General features: G+C 55.0%; 1 protein-coding gene across 3 annotated transcripts in view; it reads left to right on the forward strand.

Moving 5' to 3' along the window:
• Window positions 1-18,812, forward strand: part of PARVB (parvin beta) — a 110,134-nt gene that overhangs the window by 38,863 nt on the left and 52,459 nt on the right. For all 3 annotated transcript variants that reach the window (XM_060025800.1, XM_060025802.1, XM_060025801.1), the window contains exon 2: window positions 17,272-17,361. In XM_060025800.1, coding sequence (XP_059881783.1) covers window positions 17,272-17,361 — 90 coding nt within the window. The remainder of the gene's footprint in view (window positions 1-17,271; window positions 17,362-18,812) is intronic.

Below are 18,812 nucleotides of genomic sequence, written 5' to 3' on the forward strand. Positions count from 1 at the left end.
GTCTGGAGGCCGGAAGTCCAAAATCAAGGTGTCAACAGGGTTGTGGTTCCTCTGGAGGCTCCCGGGGAGGGTGCTGCCGCCTCTTCCAGCTCCCGGGGGCTCCGGGCGCTCCTTCGCTCGTGGCTGCACCACTCCCGTCTTGGCCTCTGTCTTCACGTGGCCGTCTTCCCTCCCTCTTCTTTTAAGGACACCAGTCATCAGTGTGACCACCCTACTGACCTCATCTCAATCTGATCACCTCTACAAAGACCCTATTTCCAAATAGGGCCACGTTCACAGGCACCAGGAGTTAGGACTTCGACATGTCTTTCTGGGGGATACAGTTCACCCTATGATGCATGGTGAGCTCTTCCAGACCTGCCTGCTCCCAGAGCGCCGGGACAACCCACAGAAGGTTGCAGTCGGCTCGCGAGGCCTGGCGGGGGTCCTCCTGGGGGATGAGAAGGGAGGCATCAGGTGGACACCTGGGGGCCACGAACTTGCCCAGGTGTTTGGGGAACTGCAGGGCTTCCTTGCTTCTTTGCGTTGATGGGAAGGTGGTCTGCTCACAACTTTAAAAGTCAGAGAGAATATGGGTAGGTAGTTAAACTTTACAGCTGGGGAAGCAGTCGTTTGATGGGCGGTGAAAAGATACCTGGGCTTGTTAGGCCGTTAGTTGTGACATAAGTACAAACAGCAGCGTCCTTGAAAGTCGGGGGCCGTCCTGCAGAGCTGCGTGGTGGGAGCTGGAGTCCCAGGCTCGGGCCCCGGGTCCTGGCCCTACGCCCTGCACATCCTGCTTGCATCCTTCAGAGGCGATGCTGTCAAACATGGTTGGCAGGAGGTCTGTCCCCTCCCTCCAGAGAAGCCCTCCCTTAAGGTGGTGTCCCCATTTTTACTGATGGCCAGACCAGCCCTGGGAGGAGCGAACTTGCTCAAGGTCACACACCCAGATGGGTAGTTAGACCTGGATCCTCACTACCGAGTGAGCCCCGCCTCTTTCCCTGGCCAGCCTTCTCTGTCGGGGCACACGTGGGAGAAGGGAGGGAGGTATCTGGACGCAGCAAAAGGGAATTGATTTCCTGCGATGAGCATCCTTTTCCCCATTGGTTTGCTAATGTGCTCACCGCGCCAGGTGTACTGTAGGTGCCTGCCCGGGTCCAGAGCCCTGGCGATGACTCTGATGTCTGGGCTGGTATTTACTGTTTTTAGTGACTTGAATGATGGCCAGGCGCAAGAGTCTGTGGACCTGCAAGCATTTGAAAATGACCAGTCTGCTCCCTGACGACCTGGTGGGTCGATTCCTGGAAGGACGTTGGCGGGATGGAGAAGCCAGGTGTTCCCGGGACAGAGGACACACAAAGGTCCAGGGCTGGGAGGGGTTGTGGAACACAGCGTGGCTGAAGAGGTCAAGCCATTGGCACATCCCTGGCTACTCCAGGCCGAGGAGGAGCTCGGTGGGGGTCTGACCCCCTCCCCTCCGACTCAGCCTTCGCCGAGGTGGCTGGGCTGAGAAGCCACTGGTGGAGAAGCGACTTCCGATCTTGCCGATCGTGAGGCTGTCCTGCTCTTTTTGCACCTAACTTAGTACATTTTAGTGGATTCGCCATCAAGCAGCCAACCTCCCCGGCTTCACTGTCACGCGAGTGACACGTGGGGACAGTTGTGTTTTCATCCTCGGTGTTGATCGGATGCGTTCTTTGTGCTTCTGCTTCTGCTGCTCGTGGGACCAAGGCTGTGCCGGTTCCAGTAACGGTTGTGCCCTCGGAGCTTAGCCTGGTGCCTTGGGTGGAGCAGGTGCTGCCAAAGAATGTATTGGTTTGCTAATGTGCTGATGTAAGAAATTGCCACAGATTTAGTGGCTAAAACAGCACAAACTTACTATCTTATAGCTCTGGAGGTCCTAAGTCCTAAAATCCGGGCGTCGGCTGGGCTGCGCTCCCTCGGGAGGCTCCAGGGGAGGATCCTTTTCCTTGTCTTTTCCAGCTTCTAGAGGTTCCTCCATCTTCAAAGGCAGCAGCCCTGCATCTTCCAGTCTCTCCCTGCTTGTGTTGTCACGTTGCCTTTTTCTCACTCTGACCCACCCGCATCCCTTTTATAAGGACCTTTGTGATGACACTGGGTCCCCTCAGATAATCCAGGATCGTCTCCCATCGCGAGATCCTTCACTCGATCACATCAGCAAAGTCCCTTTTGTTTGTAAGGTCACAGTTTCCAGGAATTGGGACGTGGACATCTTTGGGAGACAGGGGGCATTATTCAGCCTACCACAGAGGCCCCCAAAGAAGTAGAAAAGAGCTCTTAGGAGTTCCAAAAAGAAACACCAGAAAAGAATGTTAGAGCTCTGCAACATGCATTCATTCATGCATGAATTCATTTATTCACCATTAACTCGCCAAGTGTCACTGACTGCTTCCTGTGGGCTGCGCCCTGTGCAGGGAGCTGGGGAGACAGGCAGGCCTTTTGCCTGCCCTTACAGAGCTATGGACACGAATCCGGTAGCACAGATGCAAGCGGGCCTCAAACGTGGTAAGGCTGGGAAGGAAGGGAATGCAATGGAACAGAGCGCAGTGGGGGCCGGGGGTCGGGGGGGCTGGGGAACCTGGCTTCGTCCTGGCTGGCAGGGAGGGAGTCTCCATGTGCCTGTGGCTCCCACTTGCTCCTTTGGGGCCCTCCCTCCAAAGGCCCGTCCCCGGGAACCCCAGTGGGTGCCGAAGGCCCTTGTACTTTGTTCCCTTGAGTGTCGCATCCATTCCGGGTGGGACCACCAGCCCCAGGGGCACGTGGCTTCAAGCGCCCCCAAAGCCGCCTCCCTTTGGAAGGCACCCCTCTGCCCTGCAGCAGATTCTCTTGTTGAGATGAAACCTTCGCAGGCCATGCCTGGCTCGCATCTCCAGGGGCAGATGGGCCGCTAGAGGGCGCCGTGCTCCTGGCGTTTCCCGCCTGCGGGTCCCAAGTTCTCTCCCGGTGGAGCGTTTGTTTCGGCGCAGGTGCACAGAGAATCGGTTCTTTTTCTTAAAATGACTTAACGATTTAATCTTCTTATTTTCTCAGCAGAGCACACTTTGGGCTTGCCTGGATACGATGGGACAGTAACGATCAGGCTAATTAATACGAGTTTCACAGCACAGGAAGCAGCCCAACTTGCTTCAGCAGACATTTTTCCCACTGCTGGTTCTGTTTTCTCTTATGAAGCACATTTCTCTCTGAGGGTGTTAACCTCATCGGGCGGGTCCTGTTGAGGTTTCTTTGCATCTCCCCATGGGTGGGACACATCACACAGCTCGGACCCAAGGGGCCGGAACCGTGACCGACAAACACAAGACATCACTGTGACTTTTTTTTATAATTGAAATACAGTTGATTTACAATACTGTGTTGGTTTCAGGCCATTTTCAGCAACATGGATGGACCTAGAGATTATCATACTAAGTGAAGTAAGTCAGACAGAGAAAGACAAATATATGATATCACTTATATGTGGAATCTAAAAAAATAATACAGATGAACTTATTTACAAAACAGAAACAGATTCACAGACATAGAAAACAAATTTATGGTTACCAAAGAGGCGGTGGGGGGGAGGATAAATTAGGAGTTTGGGATTAACAGATACACACTACTATATATAAAAGAGATGTGGCTTTTTTTTTGATAATTCTGAGCAGAGGGGAGCAGAGCACCCCTCTGCTCCCACCTTCTGCCTCTTCTAGACTCTTTTTTTAAAAAAATTATTTATTTATCTTTGGCTATGTTGCGTCTTTGTAGCTGCGCGGTCTTTCTCTAGCTGCTGCGAGCGGGGGCTACTCTTCGTTGCGGTGCGCGGGCTTCTCATTGCGGAGGCTTCTCTTGTTGTGGAGCACAGGCTCTAGGCGCGCGGGCTTCAGTAGTTGTAGCACGTGGGCTCAGTAGTTGTGGCTCGCGGGCTCTAGAGCACAGGCTCAGTAGTTGTGGCGCACAGGCTTAGTTGCTCCGCGGCATGTGGGATCTTCCCGGACCAGGGCTCGAACCCGCGTCCCGTGCATTGGCAGGCAGATGCCCCTTTTCTAGACTGTTTTTCCGTTATCATTAACTAATGATAGATTTTCATGACGAGTGACTGAAATTGCTTTCATCTACTCACTTAGAACCAGCACGATTGATTGGTAGACATGTGGCAGATAGGCCGTTCCCAAACCCAGGGGACAGAGCGCTCACATCAAAGGATCTACCGTCAGGTTAGGACCAATGGGGCCAGGATGCCGTGATTGCCAGGAACCTGAGCTAAGGGGGCTGAGAAAACCCGAGGGCTCGGGGGACGCTGGCCTCACGAGTGTGGTCCAGCTGTTCGTCAGAGGGGTGGGGTAATGCACACGCGCCCGGGGGCCCCAGGAGAGCCCGCTGCACGATGGTGGCCCTCGGGGTCCCCGGCGCGGCTGGTGCCCTTGCATATCCCCGGACGGGCATGTTCTCCTGAGCCGGCCTGATCGGCCCCCTCTGCCTCTGGTGCGGCTGCATTTTCATTTCACTCCGAGTCAGTGAAGCAATGCTCTGAGCCTCCTGCAGACTCTGAGCTTCCTGCCTGGACACCGGTCACTGGTCCCATTGATGGCAGCTGGCCTGGCTCTCTGCGGGCCGACTCTGGGGGTCACCTCACACTCTTCAGGATGGGCGTGGGGGGCTCGGGTCAGGCTGTGTTGCTGGCCTCGTTACAGTGTCTGTTTTAAATGCTCAGCGACTGGCGAGATGTTTATGGTGATGTCTGAGCTGTACATTCAGGGTCTTCGAGGTTAGATGTGCCTGGTTTGCAGTTGGGAGGGTGTGTTTCAACGTCTGGATTCTTTGAGAATTGGTGGCCTGGGGATGCGTGGCCCCTTGTCATCCCAGCAGTTAATTAGTGAGGCTGTTTCACCCCTGATGCTGGCAGATAGCTCAGGCTTTTGGGATCTGGTTCGATTCTGTTCTGTTCAGGTGAGCACACTTTTCTAGGGTCTCCTCTGTGTGCGGGGCCCACCTCTGGGGGCACAGGGGTGATAGGACTTGAGCTCTGCCTTCTGGGAGTTTATTTATTAATTTTTAAAAGTTTATTTTATTATTTATTTAATTTTTGGCTGCGTTGGGTCTTAGTTGTGGCACGCGGGATCTTCGTTGAGGCATGCGGGATCTTTCGTTGCGGCATGCGGGATCTTTCGTTGCGGCATGCGGGATCTTTTGTTGCGGCGCACGGGATTCTCTCTAGTGTGGCATGCAGGTTTTCTCTAGTTGTGGCGCTCTGTGGGTTGCAGAGCGTGTGGGCTCTGTAGTTTGTGGTACGCAGGCCCTCTAGTTGAGGCACGCGAGCTCAGTAGTTGTGGCGCGCGGGCTTAGATGCCCCGCGGCATGTGGGCTCTTAGTTCCCTGACCAGGGATCGAACCCGCGTCCCCTGCATTGGAAGGCGGATTCTTTACCACTGGACCGCCAGGGAAGCCCCCTTCTGGGAGTTTATAATCTAGCAGTGAGACATGGCACATCTGCTCGATTGGCAAACGTGGGCGTTCAGGGGCTGTCCGACCCTGCAGCTGGCATGTGCCTGGTGCGCCTGCAAACTTGTCGAGTGACTCTGGGACACCAAGCGCTTCCGGTTACCCAGCACTGGTGCGGGTGGTGGGACAAGAAGGGAGAGACCCAGCATTTACCACGTGGCTGCTGCCTGAGGCACCATCTTGTTAAATTAGTTGTCATGACGACAGGTCTGGTTCTAACCCCTCTGCAGAGGAGAGATGGTGAAAGACGAAGGACTTAAAGCCCAAGGTCACAGGATGTTTCGTAATAGCCCTCCAAAGCCTCCGTTCTCTCCGCTATTCTGTCTGCACCGTCCGCGACCCTGGGCCAGGGGTTTGGAGGAGGGACAGGGCCACGGAAGAGGGGGCGTTCGCAGCGGGCTTTGCCTCCAGACTCAGGCTCTGGACATGGAGCTCCTGGAGGGGGCGCAGGCTGGCAAAGGCCCGGAGGGGTGACCGAGCCTGGCCCTGAGCTCTGCACTGGAGGAGGGGGTGGGATGCGAGGGGAAGGGTGTGGGTTTTGTTTTGGGAGTGGTGGAGTGTCAGGACAGTCCATGCGCAGAGGAGTGACCCCACGGCCTGCGTTCTGGGGACGAAGTCTGGAGACACTGTGGCGGATGGATCGGAGGAGGGTGAGACCAGTAGCAGACACCTGGCCGTCCGCAGATCGATCCCCAGTCTCAGGCCCCCGAGGGATTCTTTCCACCTGATGCATTCTGAGAGGTGACTTGAATAAGTTGACCCACTTGCTTTCCGTCTGAAAAACCGACCAAATCATCACTCGTCCCTAAAGGATCAGTCATTCTTTTTAGAGCAAGAAGCCCGGAGCCCCTCCGGTGTCCTGGTTTCTGCTCGCCGGGTGGTTTATTTGGTAAACCCGACATTGAAGGATCACCTAGAAGTCTTTCTTCCTGTTCTCCTTCCCACAGACAATTCGTTTTTCTGTGGTTCTCACATTTTTCTGATCACGCAGGGCAAAGGGGAGGAAAAGGACTGCTTCTGGCCAGAGGGAATCATCCGTTTGATGTTGGCTTCTGAGCCCCAGCCTTTCCATACTTAGACCTAAGCAGTCTTTGGTATTAGGAAGACCCATTGTCTGGGAACCGGGGGGATCGCTTCCTTCCTGGTGCCCCACCCCCCACCCCGCCCTTGGCCGGCAGGAACTCGCTCCAGTGGGCGAGGTTTGAGAATGTTGCCCCAGAGGCAGCCTGTCCCAGTAAGTCCCTAATTGAAGAGCAGAGTCCTTGCTCTCGAGGCCTCGCCCTCCGCACGGCCCCACTGCAGTAATTGGGCTCTTGGTGACCCACGACTGCCAGGCTAATGGAAGCCTTAATGGAAATGCTCTTGTTCACCCGAGTGGCTGGAGGTGGCATGTTTTGCAAGAACGGCCTGTTCCTAGTGTTTCTGACTTTGTGTCTCTTACCTGAATTCTCTCTTCGGCTCCATTTTGCCTACGTAAACGCATTTACAGTCACTTATTCATTCTGTGAATGTTTGTCGCATGCTTGTCACGTGCTGGGTTTTGATCAGCGTTTGGCCACCCGGCGGGGGCGGGGCATAGGACACACCCCACCACTTCCTGTCGGGGGATAAGGGTTTGTAGCTGTCACGTGCACAGGGAGCTGTGGGAACCCAGAAGAAGGGCCCTAATGCTGCCCGGGGGTGGGGTTACAGAGAACGCTTTAATGAAGCATCTTGGGGAACGGGTGGAATTGGCTAGATATAATGAAAAGGGCATTTCAGGTGGTGGGGATAGTGGGGGCAAAGGAATGGCCTCGTTGAAAGGTGATGCAGAAGCGTGGGAGCTGCATCTGGGTCGATGAGAGGTGGGGTTTGTTCATCAAGAGTCTTCAGGTACCACTTTGAGGGGTTTGGGTTATACCCTGGAGCCGGTAGGAGCTCTGGGGTGCTCTATCCCAGGGAGTGACAGCCAGCCTCTCGGTCTGCAAATGACAGAAAACCCAACTCAGAGTAGATTAAGGACAAAATGGCATTCGTTGGTTCATTTGACAGAAACGTCCAGAGGCTGCCAGCCTCAGGTAAGGCTTGATCCAGCAGACAGCTGGCTTGCCTAAACTCTGTCCTCTTAGCTCTGTGGACCCCGTGCCTTCATTTCCAGATTTTGTGTGCTGGTAAGACGATGGGGCAGCTTCCACCTGCATCCTTTCTGGGTCAAGGCCAGAGGGAAAGAGTGCCTGTCATTCTGCATTCCTAGGAAACTCTCCTTGTTCTGCTGGCTCTAATTGGGCCAAGCCCATCCCTGACTGTATGCTGGAGAGTGCAGTGTGCCCACTGGCTGAGGTCTGGGATGCTGAGTCCTGTCTGACCAGAGGAAGGGCACATGGATGCTGGTGAGCAGGGACAGCAGAGTCCAGTTGGTCTCCTGCAGAAGGGGAGAGGCTGGCTCGGGGTGGGAAGAGGCCACGGCAGAGTCTGCGGGAGGCCGACTGGCTGTCCTGGTGAGAGATCCCCAGGTTGCCCTAAGGACAGGACACGAGATGTGAAATTTGCAGAGGCTGGTCCTGGGTCTAGCATCTTGGTCCTTACCTTTTTCCTCTTTGCACTTGCGCACATGTTGGTCCTAGAATCAAGTTATCATTTTGCATGAGTCGTTTTGGGTGGTCGGGGCTGTGATGTGTGGTTCCCTCTCCCAGCTTCTCTTTCCCTTTAGGTTGTCACTGTGTCCCCTGAGGCTGGCAGTGCTGCCGGGAAAAGCCCAAGCTCTCCTGCATCCCAGAGCCGTTTCTGCTGTTGAACCCATTCTGCTGGGACGTGGGAACCAGCGCGTTAAACTAGAGGGTCTTGGGAGAAGCCAGGGTGGCCAGTGAAAGCATTTAGTTTTACTGCCGAGAGGGCAGCTCTGCATTTGGCTCAAGAGTGATAACAGGGGGCTTCCCTGGTGGCGCAGTGGTTGAGAGTCCGCCTGCCGATGCAGGGGATGCGGGTTCGTGCCCCGGTCCGGGAAGATCCCACATGCTGCAGAGCGGCTGGGCCCGTGAGCCATGGCCGCTGAGCCTGCGCGTCCGGAGCCTGTGCTCCGCAGCGGGAGAGGTCACAGCAGTGAGAGGCCCGCGTACCGCAAAAAAAAAAAAAAAAAAAAAAGAGTGATAACAGGGATTCACGGAGCAAGAATGGAATTCTGGATTCTCCCCACAGGCAGGAAGTGGTCTGTGCTTTCCTTTGATCCCCCCAAAAGCTGAGAGATTATGTAGTTTTGGGGGACCGCAGGCCTCAAGGGGGTTGGAGCCATCCCTGACCAGCTGGGCCGGTTTGGGTGTGACTCAGTCTTTTAGGGAAGACCTCACCTGTCGTGGGAGCTTAGCATGATAGCGTGTGAGGTGGGCGCCCAGTCCTTCTTTCTTGAAAACCGGAGCCGTGGCGGGTGCTGGCCAGGTTGGGAGTTGTTGAAACGTGGCCCCTGTGTCGATCTCTAAAAGGAGCACAGAGTCGCTTACCAGCTTGGGTTTCAGGAGCAGAGGGGCGTAGGAATGTCTTCTAAGTTGTTGCTACTCAGGTGTGGTCTGTGGGGCAGCATCAACATCCCCTGGGGGCTGGTTAATGATGCTGAGTCTTGGACCCTCCCCAGACCTGCTGGGTAAGAATCCGCCCGTTAGCCCCCGGGAGCCTAAGTGCTTTGACGTTTGGAGTCTGGGCTGAGTGTTCAGGAAGAGGAATGGTTAGCCAAGGCTCCCAGGCTGGTTCCCGCTGGTGGGAGGGGAGGGGAGGGGAGATGACAGGGAGGTCCCCATGGTGATGGGGTCGCTCATGGGTGCTGTCCCAGAGCCGGTCCTTTCCTGCCCCACAGGACTCCCGTGCTGGGTTCCCTCAGCTCCCCTCACACAGCTTCCCCAGGCGCACGCAGGCGGCACTGCACTGCCTCAGCGTCACCTGAGACAGACGCTGTGGATTGACTTGCTCAGTGAAAGCACGGATGGGCTAAAATGGTCCTGAGGGGAGGCGACTCCTAGGCTCTGAGCTGTGCGAATGCCCCTTGCATTAGAAGCAGCGGTTTTCCTGAACTTGGAGGTGAGGATGGAGTTGCCTGGGGGAGATCAGTGACTCCACGCCGCAAACTCACTGCTTCGGGCGTGGCCCGTGTGGCCCTCTGACTTCCTCTGGGATCTCTGCAGCAGGCACACCGTCTCTCTCCCTGCAGACCCTCCCGCAAGAAGCCCAGGGTCTGAGGTTTCCAGGCCAAGGCTTCACCTAAGGCAGATAGGGACCATCAGGCCTGGACGGCTCACGGCCTGGGCTCTGAATCCTAAGTCTCTGCCTTTAGAAACCTACGCAGGGGCTGAGTGCCTCAGGACAGGCTCAGCTCTACAGGCAGCCTCACCTGCTGCCCCCTCTGGCCTCCTTCGCTGTAGAACTGGCTGTCACCTCCCTTGGGTCCCTGCTGTAGAGCATCTATTTGTTGTCTATTCTTTTAACTTTATTTTAATTTTCACAAGTAACATATGAACACAGTCATGACAAAGCCTTGCCAATCTCCTCCTTTCTTTCCGTCACTCATCCCCCCAGGGGAGATGCTACTCTTGTCATGTTGGGGCACATCCTTTCATTCCTTTTCCTTTGAATTTAGTTGTGTACACATAAAAATACATAGTTCTAAGTTTTCTTTTTTTAAAAAAGTATTTATTTATTTGTTTTTAGGCTGTGCCACAAGACATTACAGGATCTTAGTTCCCCGACCGGGGATCGAACCTGCGTCCCCTGCAGTGGAAGCTCAGAGTTGTAATCACCGGACTGTCACGGAATTCCCAGTTTTGAGTTTTCTGATTCTGTATTTTACATAAATATCATGCTGTATTATTTGAAACCTGCTTTTTAAAAGTCAACACCGGGACTTCTCTGGTGGTCCAGTGGTTAAGACTCTGCACTTCCACTGTAGGGGGCATGGGTTCAATCCCTGGTAGGGGAACTAAGATGCTGTATGCTGTGTAGTCAACACCCTCACATGTATTGCACTTAATTCATTGTGCGTTTGTTCCTCAAGAGACTTCTCTGTGCCAGGGGCCAGGCCAGGCTGTTGGGTGGAAGTGGCCAGGACACCTCCTTCCATATGTCTGCACCCTGTGCCAGACTCCCCCAGCACCAGGGCCGGCTCTGTCAGCCTCTAGCCAGTGTTCATTAGGTCGGCATCCTGTGAAGCCCAAGGCTTCCTGCTGCCTGAACAGGACAGATCTTTAGCCGTCAGCTCATCACGCGGGGTCAGTAACGCCTGTTGACCTCCTTTGCATTTTGCCTTATTGAAATGCTCACATATTTATTTTAGCCTCTCAACTTATTTCATCTCAAGAAATGGCGTGGAATCTCGTGGCCCAGCAGAGCAAACACCATAAATCAGATATTCAGGCTGAGTGACCCTCACAGTCACGGTGCTTTCTTGTTCCCATGGTCTTGTCGGAGCAGTTCAGAATCTCATCTTCCGCCGAGAAATTACAGTGAGTTAAACGTACATAAATATACCGAGCTCATTACTATGGGCTGGCGTCCCCACGGCAAGGCCAGAGTCTCTTCCTCAGTAAAAACATAGCAGATCCGCCACTTTAAAGGTTAAGAGGCTCTTTCATGTATGTTTTGCTACGTGGATCACTGCAAGTAATTTCACTCTTTCCCCACATCCCAGTCAGGAAGGGCAGCTGCTGTGTCCAAGGTGGCTATAGCCCTCCCTGCCTTTTACCCTGGGCAGGACGCGGTCATCCATCCACCGCAATCCCAGGAATCTGGGAGACGGAGCCTGGAGTCTTGACCTCCTGGGAAGGGCCGGGCCTCGCATCTCAAGGCCTTTACAGGGTGATGCGTTTGAATTGTGATTGGTAGGTCGTTTGATCACCTTGTCTTTGGATGTCAGGAAGGGTTGTCCTACAGCGTCACCCCACGGCTGTCCGGTCTGTGGATATCATTGTTGAGATCTTATTTGGGCCCTGTTTTCACTCCACTGAGCTGTGAGATCTTTACATGAAGTACAATTTGGTTTATTTTTAGAAGAACTGCTCTGTTAAGAAGACCTTCATGGCTGATGAATTTATTCTGATAAATTGTAACTTGTGCAGAGATGCGATCCCTCTGAGTGCAGATGGGTGGTGGAGGTTCACAGAAAGCTCTCCCTTCCCCGGGGAAGCCTGGAAAGCCTCCTTTAGCAGGGATTTTGTCCGGTCCTTCTCGCACACATGGAGTCGATCCCAACTTCCCCTCCCCAGCCCGGGGCGGGGTGGTGGCAGGGGGCCGGGGTCTGGGCGCCGTGAACTCACGTGGGGACACTCCTTCCTTTATCCTCCTTTATTTTTCCTGGCAACTCTGAGGGCCACTCCGTTTCTTTGAGTAGGATCAGTTGTAGCTGGAAGTGCGTACGTCTTGAAAAGGGCTGGTTAAGCGTCCACAATTGAGGCAGCTTTGCTGCCGTTGCCAAGTTCTTCTTTCAGCTGTGGAGCCGGGTGGGGACAGCGCGGCTGTTTTCATTGGGGTTTTTCTCTGGTGTTGTCACTGCTTCAGCCTCCAAGGGCCGCGGCTCACCCGCCATGGGGTCTTTTTAATCCTCGCTGAACCCCCCGCAGGTGAGCCCCAGGGAGCTTTCCGCACCCCATCTTTGCCCCCTCCTGCCCTGGCACCCGTCGCGGAGAGAGAAGACTTTGTGTTTTCCGATCTCTGCTTTCCCTCGCGGGTAGCCTTGCTCTTTTAAAGCAGGCTGCTTTCAGAGTTGTGTTTCCTAATAATAAAAAAAAACTGTCTGAAAGCCTTTTTTTGAGGGGGAAAGAGCCTGGGCATAAATAAATTAAATATAACTAAATAAGTGAAACCCATACAAAGAAAAAGATCTCAAAAACAAAATCAAGGATGGAAACTTTGCGCTCGGCCTGGGGTGTAAGTGGCAGGCTGTTTGTGAGACGTTTGAGGTTTTAGACTTGGATTCTCTTTCCTCCTTTTTATGCACTTGTCGTTCCAATCAGGAGAGGTGGTGTGTGTTTTAAACCTTGCCCGGTCTCTGGGTGGAGTGATGGAAAGAGAACGGGCTTTGGAAGCACACGCGTCTCCTTCTGTTCGGCAGAAGCTGGAAGCTGACGCTGACGGAGCGAGTACTGCACGCCAGACGTGGTTCGGTGTGTTTGGACTGCGTCAGGCCCAATTTCACAGACGGAAGCTGAGGCACAGAGCAAATACGTAGCTTGCCCAGGATCACCCCGCTTCAGCGGCTGAGCTGGGATCTGAAACCAGCAGACGGGCTCCCAGTCTCTAAGCCCATCGTTGGGCCGCCCCTCAGATATAAAGACCTACTATGTGCAGGAGCTGAGTTAGCACTGGTGTGGGCAGACGGTCCAGGAAAGAGGTGGTTACAGGGCTGGCTGCATGATGTGAGCGGGGCAGAGGGGAGCCTGGGATGGGCGGGGAGTACCCAAGATGGCTTCCTGGAAGAGGCGGCCAGCAAGCTGAGGCTTGAAGGTGGGTAGGACTCAGCTGAGCATAGCGAGTGAAGACCAGGTTGAACTGGGTTCAGTCCTGACTCTAGGACTCATGGTTGGTGTATATCAGATGCCTTCACATCTGACAGACGCTGGCCCAGCATTGACCAAGCCAGGACCAGCCACTCCCTCACAGACTTGTTAGGAGATTAGATAAACAGAAGACAGAGAAGGTGCTGGGCACGTCGTAGGTGCTCAGGAAACGCTAGTGGCCCTCTCCCGCTGACAGGCAGGGATGTGGGTTAGACTTTTACCGCGACCGGGGGTTGTGAACCGGCGGCCCCCGGCTGGCCCGCAGAACTTGAATTATTGCTCGCATTTATAAACTGGGGGATTCTACACAAAACCCAGAATTTCCAGCATTTTTGGAAACGCTCCTGTGATCTGGCGACCGTGGTCTGCGTAGCCGGCTCTGCGCCCCGGGGCTGAGCGAGGCGTGGCTGTCCCCAGAGGGGCACTGGAGCTGTCACGCGCTCTCCCTGGGTCTCCTCCAGCCTCTCTCCCTCCCGGCACGTACCCACCCCCCTGTCCCCGTGTGGCCCACGGCCCAGAGTGTCACCGCGGGGAGGTGAACCTGGGTGCCTTGGGAACACGTTGGCTGTAGGGTTTAGGGTGGACAAGGGCAGACACTTAGGACCACGATGACTCCTCGGCCCCGGCACGTCGAGCCCCAGGTCCTTTGAACGCCCACACCCGCTGTGCACACCAGGTGCCCCTGGATCTTTCTCTGTGACACAGATAGTCGGCATTTCCAGTCATTGACGTGTCTAACTTTCTGGCAAATGGACGAGTACTTTCAAAACCAAGACATTCCTGGGATTAGGGGAAAGCCACTGACCTGGCAGAGTGGGGTGCTCGGGGAGAAGCTGTGGTCCAAGGGGAGCCCCTCCTTCCAGACCCTGGACTGACCCTCAGAAGACCAAAATCAGATTTCAACTGAAGGCTCCTCAGTGAAGGGGCCGTGTCCCTCAGGGAACCCAGGCCGTGAACGATAGCGGAGCTCCAAAGGGGCCTCACTGAACCCCGCTGTGGTTCAGCATGGACGTGGCCGCCACAGAGGGCTTCCGGAACCCCAGCTCTGATCAGTCACCCACAGGCTTTGCATGGAGTCCCAAAGTCCCTTTTTCCAGGATTCCTGCTTCCTCTAGGAAGCCTTCCCTGGTTTTCCCTGGGATGAACTTCACTGATTGCTCAGAAGCCCCTGTGAGGTAGGTACCGCTACCACCCCCGCGTTCTAGACGGTGAAACTGAGGCTGAGCAAGGTGAAGGGACTTGCCGGAGGCCACACGCCAGCACGTGGCACAGAGAGATCCGAGCCCTGGGCTCGTGGCCACAGACCCTCCTTGTTTTCCTCCGGGCTTAACAGGCCTGTGGAATGTGCCGTCTGGGTGGGTCTGTGAGAGCATCTCTCATCTATTAAAGCCAAGAGATCCTAGGCCCTCTTTAGTGTTATCTTTGATGTTGCAAGGGCAGTGTGGAAATTCCTCTGTTTTTATGTGACCCAGTTTCTCTGCTTTGAAAATGTCGTTCCTGTTCTCCTCCCCGCTCCCTGTTTTTGAGACCAGGCAGCAGGGCTCCTGGAAGCATCTCTTCATCTCTGCACCCCACACCCCCATCTGCCACCAGTTGTTCTGGCCCACGGCCCGTGTCCAGGCCAGTGGATGACCCGCGTGGTAGCTCTGGGGCCCCTGGGAGGAGCTACGGGCTCACAGTAAGGACGCACCTGCGTGGCTCACCTGTGCCCTGAAGCCCACCTGTGCGACCCTCCACTCCTATGAAACCAGGGCCTTTTGTTCTTCCTCGGCCGTGAACATAACCGTGGCAGACGGCCTTGACCGGAAGGGACCTCCCTGGCCTTTCTGTCCTCCTTCTGTGACGCTGGCCCAGGAAACCAGAGAGAGGAGCCCACGGCTGCTGCGCACACCCCCTCACACGGTTCACGTACGTGCCTCCAGAATATGCGAGAACTTTTGTGAAAAATCCCCTTGTCCTCTTGCCCTTTTCTGCCTTGGAAAGCCCTTTGCTGCTTAGAAGACTCTTTGTAACTTGTTATATAGTAAAAATAATTGCTGAAATTTGGTCTGAGCGGGACTGAGTGACTGGAGGGGATCTTTGGAATGGGGAGTGGGGCCGGGCGGGGTGCGTCTCCAAGTCCTTTGCTCGTGAAGGTGTTAACACGCGTCTGCTTCTTACACAGAGTTAAGCTAAGGATTTGGGGATCAAAAGGTGGCTGTGCGTGGGGTCTGCTCCTGGGATCTGGGGCGGCAGGGAGGCTGTGGCTGTCTCCAGGTGCAGGGCTGGCCTCCAGACTGCAGTATTGTTGGGAGGGATCCATTTTTTCTTCCCTCTTCTTTTAAATTGCGATAAAATGTACAAAACATAAAAGGTACCATTTTAACCCTTTTTAAGTGCACTGGTCGGTGGCACTAAGTTCATTCACGTTGTTGTGTAGCCGTCACCACCCTCCATCTCCAGAACTTTTTCATCTTCCCAAACTGAAGCTCTGTCCCCGTTAAACACCGACTCCCCATAATTTCCCCCTATGTTCAGCCCCTGGCACCCCCCATTCTACTTTCTGTCGCTGTGAATTTGACTGTAGGGACCTCCTGCAAGTGGAGTCATACAGGGTTTGCCGTTTTGTGTCTGGCGTATTTCACTTAGTATACCATCCTCAGGATTCATCCATGCCGTAGCATGTGTCAGAATTCCCTTCCTTTTTCTGGGTGAATAACATTCCATTGTGTGTATGGACCATATTTATCCGTTCATCCGTCAGTGGACGCTTGGGCCGTTTCTACCTTTTGGCTGTGAATCGTGTAAGTCATTGCTGCTGTCGGGTGTGGGTGTGCAAGAGAGCCCATTTTTTCACAGTCTTGTATCACGGCCTTCCTGATGTTAGAACCCAACGTCCTGGGCCCCACTGCCGTGTTCCTCGTGAGGGACAGAGGGTGGCTTGTCCCCAGAGCTGGGTCTATGGCTGAGTCCAGGGAGCCCACCGTGTGCCCAGCTCCGGCCTCAGAACCTGATGTTCATCGTTTCATTAAGTCCTTCCAGGGGACCCGACGTTTTGAGAAAACAGGCAGAGAGGTTGCCAGGCGTGCCTGGGGTTGGGTCACCCTGTCCCGCCTGTCCCGCCTGTCCCAAGGCCATCACGTCCTGTCCCCTGTCCCCTCAGGTCCCGGAATTGGAGATATTCAAGGTTCGAGGTGACTGCAGTATTGAAAGAGGAAGTAGGTTTCCACCTCTGAGGACGTTTCATTACAGAGGCCTTGAAACTAACACAACGTTGTAATTCAATTACGATTTAAAAAAAATAAAAAGGAAAAAAGAGGAGAAGGAAGGCTGGGCACTTGTCACTGGAGCTCACCGAGGAAGAGGCTGGTTTTGGGGCGTGTGGTCGGGGACTGTCACCCAGCAGTTCTCAGCCAGGGCTGGAAAGGTGCCCAGCGCCCCCTGCACCCACTGGATGGGGGCTGGAGCCTGGAGTCCGATGCAGTTATGGCCGGTGGAAGAAATGCGCCGTTAGCCCCCGATGTCCCGGGGTGGCCCCCGGCCAGTGTAAGTCGAGATGCTTTCCTGGAACGTGTCTAGTGCGGGGGGCGAGGGATCCTTTCTGTACCGTGGCATCCAGGCCGCCCCTCTCATCAGTAGCCAGCCCTGCGGTCCCTGCGACTGTTCAGGGCGCCCTCCTCCCCAGCCCCCGGCACCCTGTCTGCCCTCTAGACACGGTCCTGTGCTCCCAGCTCCAAGTCTCCAGATCCAGTGTGTTAGATTCTGCTGTGTGTTTCACTGCTCCCGACCCTGGGCATTACCTAGCGTCGGGCCAGCCGGATTCTGTCCCGTGAATGTGGCCACGGACGACGGCACTGCCTCGCCTGCTGCGTGCCGGGAGGGTCTTCACACCCAGAGTCCACGGCCGAGGACGTTGCTGTCCAGGAGGGGGAGGGGAGCCCGCCCTTTTCAGGCCCTGTCGCTGTGATCCAAGCTTCGTCCATCTCAGCAGCGCTGGGTGGATCTGGAAGCACCCAGAAGCTTCCATGACATCGTCATGTGTTGCAAAGGGTGGTGAAAACAGCCTGGCCGGGCCTGGTGAGAATCGGGAACTCTCCGGCGTGGGTGAAGAATTGCAGAATGTATTCTTGGTTCGGGGCATTTTTCCTTGGACTCTTTCTGGGCAACCAGCCATTTAGGAATGTTTGTTAAATGCTTAAAAAACAGGAGTTGATTTCTCTCTGTTTCCACTGCCAACATGCGAGGCCACAATATTCCATTTCTACTAACTGGCTTTTTCCTTTCTCTTTCTGCCTGACAGTGAGTGACTTGCAGGAAGAAGGGGAAAATGCCATGAACTTGCCGATGTCCCCTGCCTCGGTGGAGATCCACCCCGAAGACACCCTGCTCGGTATTATCCGTTTCTCCAGCTCCTTGTCGTGGGCGAGTTGAGCTTCCCAGCTTGCGGTTGGTCTGGGAGGGGCTGAAAAGGAGCATTCTTGGCCTTTTGATCAGACTCAGACGTCACATGGGGCTCTCAGCTCAAGGTCACGTTGAGAAAAGTCTGTAGGAAAAAAGCAAGCCTTCCCTTGTAGGTTACTGCCTTTCTGATTGCAAATGTCAGTTTTATTGTGATTTGAGTATGATGAGGCCAACGGATCAGGAGCTGACTGCCACGGCAAAGGTGGTGTGTTAAACTCACGGTTCCCAAGGCGACGGGGAGGGCAGCAGCCTCGGGCAGGAGGCAGAAGGAGTGACGGGGAAGCGCGGGCAGAAGCCTTTATTGTGGTTGTCACAGGAAGGAGTGAGTGAGGCAGGGTTCATAAGCAGGTTTGGATGGGCTGGGCTGGGTAATTCCAGGGGCCTCTGGGACACAGGGGCTGCCCCGAGTTGTCTGTACCTGGTCCCAGGTGATTAGGGCAGGGGCTGTTGGCTGGGTGTGTAAGAGCCCTGTGTGAGCTCAGTTAGAGAGGTGTCTGGGGGGTGTGGGCTCTGGGTTGGCTGTTTGCACGTGGAAGGCACTCCCAGGGGACACGTTTGCTGTTTTGGGAATCAGCTAGCTCTGAGAGCAGAGTCCCTCTAGGTACCCAAGGCCCCAAGACGTCAAAACATTAGAAAATACACAAAATAAGAAGCACGATTAACATACCCCCCATCTCTGCACACGCCGGAGTGGCCTCCATGCCAGGGGCCTGCTAGGTGGGACGTACCAAGTGGTACCGGCCCTGCACTCACCTCCTCAGGACCGCATCCCAGCCGGCACTGATGAGGTGGTGGCCTGGACACACGTGCCTTAAAGTGTGTTTTGGGATCCGATGGATCTGGAAGGCAGTCTCGGAACATTCCGCTTCTTTCCAAACCCTGCCTGGTTCAAAGGGAAGTCCCGGTTGATGCCTCTGTTGTGGTTCCCACGACAAGGCCAGGCCAGCAAGAGCTGATGGGGAAGAAATGCAAACGCACGTCCAGGCGGCCGACCTGCAGCCAAACGCTGGACGGGCTCGGAGGTGCCGCTGGCATCCCCTGCGGCGTCCCCTCCGCTCTAAGAGCGTGACCTTCACTGATGCTCTTCTGTTTTGTCTTCAGTCTGGCTGCAGCCGCTGCCCAGGCAAGTGACCCTCTCCCAGGAGACACTGGGGATGAACACTGTCTGGAAATTACCCCGATTCAGAGCAGGGTTTCTCCCGAACCCACCCCGTGCTGTGGGCATTTGGCACCGGATAATTCTTTTTTTTTTTTTTTTTGCGGTACGCGGGCCTCTCGCTGCTGTGGCCTCTCCCGTTGCGGAGCACAGGCTCTGGACGCGCAGGCTCAGCAGCCATGGCTCACGGCCCCAGCCGCTCCGCGGCATGTGGGATCTTCCCG

Source organism: Delphinus delphis, chromosome 11 (genome assembly GCF_949987515.2).
Source record: "Delphinus delphis chromosome 11, mDelDel1.2, whole genome shotgun sequence".
In the NCBI taxonomy this organism is placed as follows: Eukaryota; Metazoa; Chordata; class Mammalia; order Artiodactyla; family Delphinidae; genus Delphinus; species Delphinus delphis.